The following is a 12,644-nucleotide window of genomic DNA, read 5'->3' as shown; positions in this document are numbered from 1 at the left end:
TGCCCTGGCTGTGTGTTTCGGGTCGTTGTCATGCTGGAAGACCCAGCCACAACCCATCTTCAATGCTCTTACTGAGGGAAGGAGGTTGTTGGCCAAGATCTCGCGATACATGGCCCCATCCATCCTCCCCTCAGTACGGTGCAGTCGTCCTGTCCCCTTTGCAGAAAAGCATTCCCAAAGAATGATGTTTCCATCTCCATGCTTTACGGTTGGGAGGGTGTTCTTGGGGTTGTACTCATCCTTCTTCTTCCTCCAAATACGGCGAGTGGAGTTTAGACCAAAAAGCTCTATTTTTGTCTCATCAGACCACATGACCTTCTCCCATTCCTCCTCTGGATCATCCAGATGGTCATTGGCAAACTTCAGACGGGCCTGGACATGCGCTGGCTTGAGCAGGGGGACCTTGCGTGCGCTGCAGGATTTTAATCCATGACGGCATAGTGTGTTACTAATGGTTCTCTTTGAGACTGTGGTCCCAGCTCTCTTCAGGTCATTGACCAGGTCCTGCCGCGTAGTTCTGGGCTGATCCCTCACCTTCCTCATGATCATTGATGCCCCACGAGGTGAGATCTTGTATGGAGCCCCAGACCGAGAGTGATTGACCGTCATCTTGAACTTCTTCCATTTTCTAATAATTGCGCCAACAGTTGTTGCCTTCTCACCAAGCTGCTTGCCTATTGTCCTGTAGCCCATCCCAGCCTTGTGCAGGTCTACAATTTTATCCCTGATGTCCTTACACAGCTCTCTGGTCTTGGCCATTGTGGAGAGGTTGGAGTCTGTTTGATTGAGTGTGTGGACAGGTGTCTTTTATACAGGTAACGAGTTCAAACAGGTGCAGTTAATACAGGTAATGAGTGGAGAACAGGAGGGCTACAGGTCTGTGAGAGCCGTAATTGAGAGCCGTATACTTACCGTATACTTATGTCATACAATAAAGTGCAAATTAATTACTTAAAAATCATACAATGTGATTTTCTGGATTTTGGTTTTAGATTCCGTCTCTCACAGTTGAAGTGTACCTATGATAAACATTACAGACCTCTACATGCTTTGTAAGTAGGAAAACCTGCAAAATCGGCAGTGTATCAAATACTTGTTCTCCCTACTGTATATGTGAGCATGCTGTTTTGTTTTGTTGAAGCATGTGTGTGTGTGTGTGTGTGTGTGTGTGTGCGTGTGTGCGCGCGCGCGCTGTTACCATGCTCCAGTGCTCTGACCATTTTTGGTCCTGCATCCTGATCCCCAGAGCTAGGCGAGCTGTGCAAAGGCTGTGGTGGCAGATTTGGGGCAGCTGAGGTGGAGGAGCTTAGGGCAGGAGCCACCTGGTCTGGGTCTGGGGATTAGACCAGCCAGCATGGCCTTCAGCTGCCTACTGAAACACCTCAGCAGTTTCACCACAACCAACCTTTACTACCATCATTATGTTTACTGATTTAAACACCTCAGCTGAAAAACCTCACAAGTCTGTCCGTTCGTCCGTCCATCCATCATCCATCCATCCAGTAGAACAATCACTGATTCACCTCACTAACACTCCTCCTTATTAATACATCCAAACCCAACCAAAGACCATGCTTAGGCTCCTGTCGAACTGCAACTCACCCTCACAAAGCCCACATCAGCCGATGAAAACTATTGTTGTTCAGCGGAGGAGTGTTAAGGAGAATGGATTTGAAAAAAATGTCCTGCATGTTTTTTACAGCATCAAAAGATTCTTCAGCGATAGAAAAAGGATTCAGCCCATTTCCTTGGGTTGTTGGGAACAATGGTTTCTCTACTGGCTCTGTTCCAGCAGCAGCCCAATGTAAACGGACATGATCACAGCGTATTGGCACGCTGTTTGTTAGTGAAGAGAACCAACGCTACACCAAAGGAATCATATCCTGGAATGCATGTTAATGTTGATGTGCGAGCCCAGCATAAAGCTCTTCTTTGTTTGTGTGGGTTGTCAGTCAGCTCTTTTATTCAAGAGCTGGCTGGCTGCGTAGCTTTGAAGCTGGGTAGCTGGATGGATGGCTGGGTAGCTTGGTATCTGGGTAGCTAGCTGGGTTGCTGGGTAGGTGTCTGGGTACCTGGGAGGCTGGCTGGTTGGCTGGGTGGCTGGCTGGGTGGGTGGCTGGCTGGCTGGGTAGCTGGGTGTTTGGCTGGCTGACTGGCTGGGTGGGTGGCTGGCTGGCTGGGTAGCTGGGTGGGAGGCTGGGTGGCTTGGTAGCTGGGTAGCTAGCTGGGTAGCTGGGTATGTGGCAGGGTAGCTGGCTGGCTGGGTGGGTGGGTAGCTGGGTGACTGGCAGGGTGGGTGGCTGGCAGCGTTGGGCCGATAGGTGCTATTGAGGTTTACAGAGTACTGGGTATGTGAGTGAGTGAGTGAGTGAGTGAGTGAGTGAGTGAGTGAGTGAGTGAGTGAGTGAGTGAGTGAGAGAGAGAGAGAGAGCCTTGTCCTTGACAATATTTTTTTTTAGAGCAGCAGTCTACAGTAAGAAGTACCAGTCAGACATCGTTTAGAGTAGCAGTCTACAGTAAGAAGTACCAGTCAGACATCGTTTAGAGTAGCAGTCTACAGTAAGAAGTACCAGTCAGACATCTTTTAGAGCAGCAGTCTACAGTAAGAAGTACCAGTCAGACATCTTTTAGAGCAGCAGTCTACAGTAAGAAGTACCAGTCAGACATCTTTTAGAGCAGCAGTCTACAGTAAGAAGTACCAGTCAGACATCTTTTAGAGCAGCAGTCTACAGTAAGAAGTACCAGTCAGACATCGTTTAGAGCAGCAGTCTACAGTAAGAAGTACCAGTCAGACATCTTTTAGAGCAGCAGTCTACAGTAAGAAGTACCAGTCAGACATCGTTTAGAGCAGCAGTCTACAGTAAGAAGTACCAGTCAGACATCGTTTAGAGCAGCAGTCTACAGTAAGAAGTACCAGTCAGACATCGTTTAGAGCAGCAGTCTACAGTAAGAAGTACCAGTCAGACTTCGTTTAGAGCAGCAGTCTACAGTAAGAAGTACCAGTCAGACATCTTTTAGAGCAGCAGTCTACAGTAAGAAGTACCAGTCAGACATCGTTTAGAGCAGCAGTCTACAGTAAGAAGTACCAGTCAGACATCGTTTAGAGTAGCAGTCTACAGTAAGAAGTACCAGTCAGACATTTTTTAGAGCAGCAGTCTACAGTAAGAAGTACCAGTCAGACATTTTTTAGAGCAGCAGTCTACAGTAAGAAGTACCAGTCAGACATTTTTTAGAGCAGCAGTCTACAGTAAGAAGTACCAGTCAGACATCTTTTAGAGCAGCAGTCTACAGTAAGAAGTACCAGTCAGACATTTTGCTTGACAGCCGATTGTGCATCAATGTGTCCTTCAGCCATTAGTTCTACCCACAGTGCCTTGCTCCAGTCCCTGTGTAGGGAGGGGGACTGCCAGCCTGTGTGTGTGTGTGACGCTGCCCCTCTCTATCTCTCTCTCACTGTGTTATAGTGATGCCAAGCTACACAGGCCCTGGCAGAGGGCTCTCTCCCACTGAGTGTTTGCCTGCGCAAGCCACACACACCCCTCTGACAGATGAGTCAGGGAGTGATCAGAACAAGGCTTAAGGCAAAGATCACAGAAAGGAGGTCATCCAACACACACCAAACACCACGCAACGGAACCAGCCAAACAGCCATATATATCAACACACCGTTTCATCATTTAATCCACCAGCACGCACCATAGAGTTCAATCAGGTGTACATACTGTAGTTGATTTGATTCAAACAAGACAATGCACACTAAAACCTGAATGTGCATTCATTTAAACAGGTCTTATGTATGTGGTGCTTGATTACCAAACTATTTCAATTAATACAAGACTCAGATACAGACTGTTTTTATATAAACCCTGAATATGCTTCAGTACTGCATCATAATTAAGGTGACTTCCATTTAAATGAATAGAAAATAGACTTATTTTGCAATGAGCAAGCGGAAATGCGTATTTACATTTCCTAGTCAGAATCAGACAATCAGAGGTTGGTGGTCATTCCCTATTGGACAGAGGTGGTTATTTCTTGAGTCCTATTGGACAGGAGACTCCGGTGCCGCTCAGGCCACAGTATCCCCCGGGGTTCTTGCTGAGGTACTGCTGGTGGTAGTCCTCAGCATAGTAGAACTCCTGGTTCTCGGCTATCTCTGTGGTGATTTCTCCAAAGCCCCCCTCTATCAGGACCTGTAGAAACAACAACAACGCTATATCATTAGGACTGACCTTCATGAATGAATGGCTCAGGATTGAATGGTTACAACACAAGAGAAACTTTCTAAAAGTCACAAATGAACCATTTTCCTGCCTTCTTCCATGTCATTACATTCAAAACATTTGTCTGCCTCCTTTAAGGAAAATATTTTCTTACAAAGAAATGTATTGTTTTTCAAGATTACACATACTCTTACTGTTAGCAGTGTTACAGCTAATGCAATCTCTCTCTCTCTCAGTCATTTGTTAAGCATTGGAGCAGAGACGAGCACAGAGAGAGGTCATTAGTGCTCGGGGTGGCCCTACGGGTGAGGCACAGACAGATGTCGACTCAAATACCCCAGATGTGTCCAGTGTGTGTGTGTATGGGGAGGGGGCATCGGGTTTGTGTGTGTGTGTGTGCGTGTGCATGTGTGAGCTGTGAAGTGCCCCCACTGACCCAGTATACCCAATGCCTGCAGCACGTTTATATGGTCCACACACACACCTCAGCCAATCAGCTAATCTCCTCTAACCCCCAGTACAGGGCCGTCTAAACAGGTACACCTCAGCCAGCCTGGGTAATCTCCTCTAACCCCCAGTACAGGGCCGTCTAAGCAGGTACACCTCAGCCAACCTGGGTAATCTCCTCTAACCCCCAGTACAGAGCCGTCTAAGCAGGTACACCTCAGCCAGCCTGGGTAATCTCCTCTAACCCCCAGTACAGAGCTGTCTAAACAGGTACACCTCAGCCAGCCTCACTGCTTTTCATCCTCTATCCTCACTGATTTTCATCCTCTATCCTCACTGCTTTTCATCCTCTATCCTCACTGCTTTTCATCCTCTATCCTCACTGCTTTTCATCCACTATCCTCTCTGCTTTTCATCCTCTATCCTCACTGCTTTTCATCCTCTATCCTCACTGCTTTTCATCCTCTATCCTCACTGCTTTTCATCCTCTATCCTCACTGCTTTTCATCCTCTATCCTGACTGCTTTTCATCCTCTATCCTGACTGCTTTTCATCCTCTATCCTCACTGCTTTTCATCCTCTATCCTCACTGCTTTTCATCCTCTATCCTCACTGCTTTTCATCCTCTATCCTGACTGCTTTTCATCCTCTATCGTCACTGCTTTTCATCCTCTATCCTCACTGCTTTTCATCCTCTATCCTCACTGCTTTTCATCCTCTAACCTGACTGCTTTTCATCCTCTATCCTCACTGCTTTTCATCCTCTATCCTCACTGCTTTTCATCCTCTATCCTCACTGCTTTTCATCCTCTATCCTGACTGCTTTTCATCCTCTATCCTCACTGATTTTCATCATCTATCCTGACTGCTTTTCATCCTCTATCCTCACTGATTTTCATCATCTATCCTGACTGCTTTTCATCCTCTATCCTCACTGATTTTCATCCTCTATCCTCACTGATTTTCATCTATGAAAAATCACAACAACAAAAAATAATGTTGGACTTTTTGGGGTTACTGGTGCCTGGTGTCAGAACTCTGGGTTGAACTGTATACCAATGACACAGTTAGGCACCGGGAGTGACTCCCCACTGAAATCCCATTCCACATCACCACACCTGTCCAAGTGTCAGTCAGTTAGTCAGTCAGTCAGTCATTTGTAATAGATAGAGCCAGGCTGAATATCATTCGAAATCTGCCTCTGCAAGCAAGGTTTACATTTGAAGTGTACACTAGTCTAGCATGTACAGCATATTGAGAAATCCAGGTTGGAAGTAAATGTATTGTTTTTATGAGAATATGGAGATTCTAAGCTGAGAAATGGTAATGTTCAGGGGAAAGAGGACAAAGTGGGGATATTGTTGACACAATGCCACTTGGGAGTTTCAAGAAAGTGATGCAAGGATGTGTCTATTGCTTTCCTTCTCTCTTTCAATCTTTCTCTCTTTCCAACTTTCTCTCTTTCCATCTTTCTCTCTTTCTCTATTATTTCCAACTCTTGCTCTCCTCCGCCAACCTCCTCCTATCACTAATGTTTGTTGCTAAGTGTCTATGTGTCGTGTGTGTGGCAGGGAGGGGGGACAGCGGGCTGTGTGAAGGAACCTGCCAACTACCTCATTTCTCGGACCATCTGCCTGGAGGCAGCCACACACCTGTTAGGAGCAGCTGCCACCGTACAGGAGACAGGAGAGAGAGAGAGAGAAAGGTAGCACAGAATCAACTCTCCTCTCCCCGCCAGAACCAGCTCCAGTCCTAGCTCTATATACCTTCAGCCCCAGCTCCAGTCCTAGCTCTATATACCTTCAGCCCCAGCTTCAGTCCTAGCTCGATATACCTTCATCCCCAGCTCCAGTCCTAGCACTATATACCTTCAGCCCCAGCTCCAGTCCTAGCTCTATTTACCTTCATCCCCAGCTCCAGTCCTAGCTCTATATACCTTCATCCCCAGCTCCAGTCCTAGCTCTATATACCTTCATCCCCAGCTCCAGTCCTAGCTCTATATACCTTCATCCCCAGCTCCAGTCCTAGCTCTATATACCTTCATCCCCAGCTCCAGTCCTAGCTCTATATACCTTCATCCCCAGCTCCAGTCCTAGCTCTATATACCTTCAGCCCCAGCTTCAGCCCCATCTCTATATACTTTCAGTCCCAGCTCTATACACCTTCATCCTCAGCTTCAGCCCCAGCTCTATATACCTTCAGCCCCAGCTCCGGTCCTAGCTCTATACCCCAGCTCCACCACTATAGCCCAGCTCCACCACAATACCCCAGCTCCACCACTATTCTCAAGCTCCACCACCATAATCCAGGTCCACCACTATAACCCAGCTCCACCACTATAGCCCAACTCCACCACAATACCCAAGCTCCACCATTATAACCGAGCTCCACCACTATAGCCCAGCTCCACCACTATACCCCAGCTCCACCACTATATCCCAGCTCCACCACTATACCCCAGCTCCACCACTATAGCCCAGCTCCACCACTATACCCCAGCTCCACCACTATACCCCAGCTCCACCACTACAGCCCAGCTCCACCACTATACCCCAGCTCCACCACTATAGCCCAGCTCCACCACTATAGCCCAGCTCCACCACTATACCCCAACTCCACCACTATAGCCCAGCTCCACCACTATACCCCAGCTCCACCACTATAGCCAAGCTCCTCCACTATAGCCCAGCTCCACCACTATACCCCAGCTCCACCACTTTAGCCCAGCTCCACCACTATAGCCCAGCTCCACCACTATAGCCCAGCTCCACCACTATACCCCAACTCCACCACTATAGCCCAGCTCCACCACTATAGCCCAGCTCCACCACTATAGCCCAGCTCCACCACTATAGCCCAGCTCCACCACTATACCCCAGCTCCACCACTATAGCCCAGCTCCACCACTATAGCCCAGCTCCACCACTATAGCCCAGCTCCACCACTATACCCCAGCTCCACCACTATAGCCCAGCTCCACCACTATAGCCCAGCTCCACCACTATACCCCAACTCCACCACTATAGCCCAGCTCCACCACTATAGCCCAGCTCCACCACTATAGCCCAGCTCCACCACTATACCCCAGCTCCACCACTATAGCCCAGCTCCACCACTATACCCCAGCTCCACCACTATAGCCCAGCTCCACCACTATACCCCAACTCCACCACTATAGCCCAGCTCCACCACTATACCCCAGCTCCATATAGGCCATGGAAGGATATCCACAGACATTTAGGCCTCTCATTAACTCTTTCAGCCTCATCATCCCTCCTCTACCTCTCACTCTTCTCTCCCTAATCTTTCCTATGCCTCTGCCCCTTTCTAATCTCTCTGTCTCTCTCTCTCTCTCTCTCTCTGTCTCTCTCACTCTGTCTCTCTCATTGTCTCTTTCTCCCTCATCCTCTCTGTCGCTCTCTAACCTCATCCTCTCTCTCTGTCCATCATTCACTCCCACATCCTCTCTTTTTCTCTCGTTCTCCCTCATCCTTTCTCTCTCTCTTTCTCTCTCTGTTTCCCTCTCTGTTTCTCTCTCAGTTTCTCTCTCAATCTCTCTGTCTCTCTCTTGCTATCTGAGGCCCTGTGTGTGCTTTACAGTGGGGCTTAGCAGCTCCTATATCTCAGCATGGACACCCAGCAGGTAGCTATCGCCATCCTCAGTTCACCACCGGGTGCACGCCAGCCCCCGGTTGGCGTCGGGCCAAGTTGACACCGCCAGATATGATTTGAGACACACATTTTCTGTGGTGGTACCGAGTTGGGACGTCATGCCATCGTTCTGAATGCCCATCATGGCAGTCTCCCTAAGAAGCCTGGTCGCTAGGGAGACCTCAGCTGCAGTGGGCAGCGCTAACACTTATTGTCACAGCTAGATGGGAGGAAGATGTGTGTGTGTGTGTGTGTGTGTGTGTGTGTGTGTGTGTGTGTGTGTGTGTGTGTGTGTGTGTGTATGTGTGTGTGTGTGTGTATGTTTAAGAATCCAGGGCTGTAGCTAAGATAATGCAGTGGCAGGTGCTATTTTTTTTTTTCAGCTCTGGCAAATGGAGCAGAGCAGGAGCTTGAGACAAGAGGCTGAGGTGAAACAAAACAAGGTGAGCAGGCCTGGCGGACAAGAGGCTGAGGTGAAACAAAACAAGGTGAGCAGGCCTGGTGGACAAGAGGCTGAGGTGAAACAAAACAAGGTGAGCAGGCCTGGTGGACAAGAGGCTGAGGTGAAACAAAACAAGGTGAGCAGGCCTGGTGGACAAGAGGCTGAGGTGAAACAAAACAAGGTGAGCAGGCCTGGTGGACAAGAGGCTGAGGTGAAACAAAACAAGGTGAGCAGGCCTGGTGGACAAGAGGCTGAGGTGAAACAAAACAAGGTGAGCAGGCCTGGCGGACAAGAGGCTGAGGTGAAACAAAACAAGGTGAGCAGGCCTGGTGGACAAGAGGCTGAGGTGAAACAAAACAAGGTGAGCAGGCCTGGTGGACAAGAGGCTGAGGTGAAACAAAACAAGGTGAGCAGGCCTGGCAGACAAGAGGCTGAGGTGAAACAAAACAAGGTGAGCAGGCCTGGTGGACAAGAGGCTGAGGTGAAACAAAACAAGGTGAGCAGGCCTGGTGGACAAGAGGCTGAGGTGAAACAAAACAAGGTGAGCAGGCCTGGCAGACAAGAGGCTGAGGTGAAACAAAACAAGGTGAGCAGGCCTGGTGGACAAGAGGCTGAGGTGAAACAAAACAAGGTGAGCAGGCCTGGCAGACAAGAGGCTGAGGTGAAACAAAACAAGGTGAGCAGGCCTGGCGGACAAGAGGCTGAGGTGAAACAAAACAAGGTGAGCAGGCCTGGTGGAAAAGAGGCTGAGGTGAAACAAAACAAGGTGAGCAGGGCTGGTGGACAAGAGGCTGAGGTGAAACAAAACAAGGTGAGCAGGCCTGGCAGACAAGAGGCTGAGGTGAAACAAAACAAGGTGAGCAGGCCTGGTGGACAAGAGGCTGAGGTGAAACAAAACAAGGTGAGAAGGCCTGGCAGACAAGAGGCTGAGGTGAAACAAAACAAGGTGAGCAGGCCTGGCAGACAAGAGGCTGAGGTGAAACAAAACAAGGTGAGCAGGCCTGGTGGACAAGAGGCTGAGGTGAAACAAAACAAGGTGAGCAGGCCTGGTGGAAAAGAGGCTGAGGTGAAACAAAACAAGGTGAGCAGGCCTGGTGGACAAGAGGCTGAGGTGAAACAAAACAAGGTGAGCAGGCCTGGCGGACAAGAGGCTGAGGTGAAACAAAACAAGGTGAGCAGGCCTGGTGGACAAGAGGCTGAGGTGAAACAAAACAAGGTGAGCAGGCCTGGCAGACAAGAGGCTGAGGTGAAACAAAACAAGGTGAGCAGGCCTGGCGGACAAGAGGCTGAGGTGAAACAAAACAAGGTGAGCAGGCCTGGTGGAAAAGAGGCTGAGGTGAAACAAAACAAGGTGAGCAGGCCTGGTGGACAAGAGGCTGAGGTGAAACAAAACAAGGTGAGCAGGCCTGGCGGACAAGAGGCTGAGGTGAAACAAAACAAGGTGAGCAGGCCTGGCGGACAAGAGGCTGAGGTGAAACAAAACAAGGTGAGCAGGCCTGGTGGACAAGAGGCTGAGGTGAAACAAAACAAGGTGAGCAGGCCTGGCAGACAAGAGGCTGAGGTGAAACAAAACAAGGTGAGCAGGCCTGGCGGACAAGAGGCTGAGGTGAAACAAAACAAGGTGAGCAGGCCTGGCGGACAAGAGGCTGACCACTTGGCAGGACATTAAACCCAATCAGCAGTAGTCTATTTCTAGTCTATTTCTGGCCAATAAAGGATGTGTGAAGAGTGAAATATGTCATTGAGCATTAAGAGGTTGTAAAACACAACAGAAGACTCTAGCAGCAGCAGCGCATGTCTACAGCAGCCTGTTTATTTATGGCCTCTGTCACAAACACACACAACCTTGGATGCAGGCAGGTGAACAAAAGGAGTGAGGTTGTTGCTGAGATTTCCGCCACCGTTCTGAATGTAAAGAACTAGAGCTACCAGTTCATATCTCCTATTCCTTTGTTTACAGTTTGCTAGCATCTTCAGGGGAATCGTGTTCATATGTGTGCTGTTAGGCGTGTGTTTGAATACTTACAATGTGTAGTAAATGTATAGCTCCAGGCTTTTAAAGTGTGTCCTGGCGCATATAACCACCGTGCTTACTGTACCATCCAACCATTCTAGAATCAGTCAACTATCACAGCCCCTCCTCTATGAAGATACATGTCAGTCTGGCAGCAGATGGCTCATAGTTCATCTGAGAGACAAAGGAAACCATGCAGAAGAAGAATGACATGTTTATCTCTCATTTCTAATCTGTCTAAGAACTGAGTCATGGCAGGTCTTGGAGCCAACGGTTTAGTGGTGCATGGAAACGAATGGGACTTGGCATTCATCCACTCTCTAGCCTCTCTATCCACAGCCTAATTCAGTCAGTCCAGGACCCTGGTGAGTGAGGTTCCTCTTCGTTTGCTCAGCTGACACGCTACCCCTCATCAGCTGACACGCTACCTTTCATCAGCTGACACGCTACCTTTCATCAGCTGACACACTCCCCTTCATCAGCTGACACACTACTCTTCATCAGCTGACACACTACTCTTCATCAGCTGACACGCTCCCATTCATCAGCTGACACACTACCCTTCATCAGCTGACATGCTCCCCTTCATCAGCTGACACGCTCCCATTCATCAGCTGACACGCTCCCATTCATCAGCTGACACGCTACCCTCCATCAGCTGACACGCTACTCTTCATCAGCTGACACACTACTCTTCATCAGCTGACACACTACCCTTCATCAGCTGACACACTACTCTTCATCAGCTGACACACTACTCTTCATCAGCTGACACACTACCCTTCATCAGCTGACACACTACTCTTCATCAGCTGACACACTACTCTTCATCAGCTGACACACTACTCTTCATCAGCTGACACGCTCCCATTCATCAGCTGACACACTACCCTTCATCAGCTGACACACTACTCTTCATCAGCTGACACACTACCCTTCATCAGCTGACACACTACTCTTCATCAGCTGACACACTACTCTTCATCAGCTGACACACTACCCTTCATCAGCTGACACACTACTCTTCATCAGCTGACACGCTCCCATTCATCAGCTGACACACTACCCTTCATCAGCTGACACACTACTCTTCATCAGCTGACACACTACCCTTCATCAGCTGACACACTACTCTTCATCAGCTGACACGCTACTCTTCATCAGCTGACACACTACTCTTCATCAGCTGACACACTACCCTTCATCAGCTGACACACTACTCTTCATCAGCTGACACACTACCCTTCATCAGCTGACACGCTACTCTTCATCAGCTGACACACTACTCTTCATCAGCTGACACACTACCCTTCATCAGCTGACACACTACTCTTCATCAGCTGACACGCTCCCATTCATCAGCTGACACACTACTCTTCATCAGCTGACACACTACCCTTCATCAGCTGACACACTACTCTTCATCAGCTGACACGCTCCCCTTCATCAGCTGACACACTACCCTTCATCAGCTGACACACTACTCTTCATCAGCTGACACACTCCCCTTCATCAGCTGACACGCTCCCATTCATCAGCTGACACGCTACCCTCCATCAGCTGACACGCTACTCTTCATCAGCTGACACACTACTCTTCATCAGCTGACACACTACTCTTCATCAGCTGACACACTACTCTTCATCAGCTGACACGCTCCCATTCATCAGCTGACACACTACCCTTCATCAGCTGACACACTACCCTTCATCAGCTGACACACTACTCTTCATCAGCTGACACGCTACTCTTCATCAGCTGACACGCTACTCTTCATCAGATGACACACTACCCTTCATCAGCTGACACACTACTCTTCATCAGCTGACACGCTCCCATTCATCAGCTGACACGCTCCCCTTCATCA

General features: G+C 48.9%; 1 protein-coding gene across 6 annotated transcripts in view; it reads right to left on the bottom strand.

Annotated features, from left to right (window-relative positions):
• Positions 1-3,655: 3,655 nt before the first annotated feature.
• Positions 3,656-12,644, bottom strand: part of msra (methionine sulfoxide reductase A) — a 103,125-nt gene continuing 94,136 nt past the window's right edge. For 4 of the 6 annotated variants that reach the window (XM_036975438.1, XM_036975434.1, XM_036975439.1 and 1 more), the window contains one exon: positions 3,656-4,193. In XM_036975438.1, the coding sequence (XP_036831333.1) occupies positions 4,029-4,193 (165 nt within the window). In that variant the 3' untranslated portion in view covers positions 3,656-4,028. 6 annotated transcript variants of the gene reach the window in all.

This window comes from Oncorhynchus mykiss, chromosome 4, assembly GCF_013265735.2.
Source record: "Oncorhynchus mykiss isolate Arlee chromosome 4, USDA_OmykA_1.1, whole genome shotgun sequence".
Lineage (NCBI taxonomy): Eukaryota > Metazoa > Chordata > Actinopteri > Salmoniformes > Salmonidae > Oncorhynchus > Oncorhynchus mykiss.
Note: the sequence above shows the minus strand (reverse complement) of the source record. Positions and strands in the feature narration are given on the sequence as shown.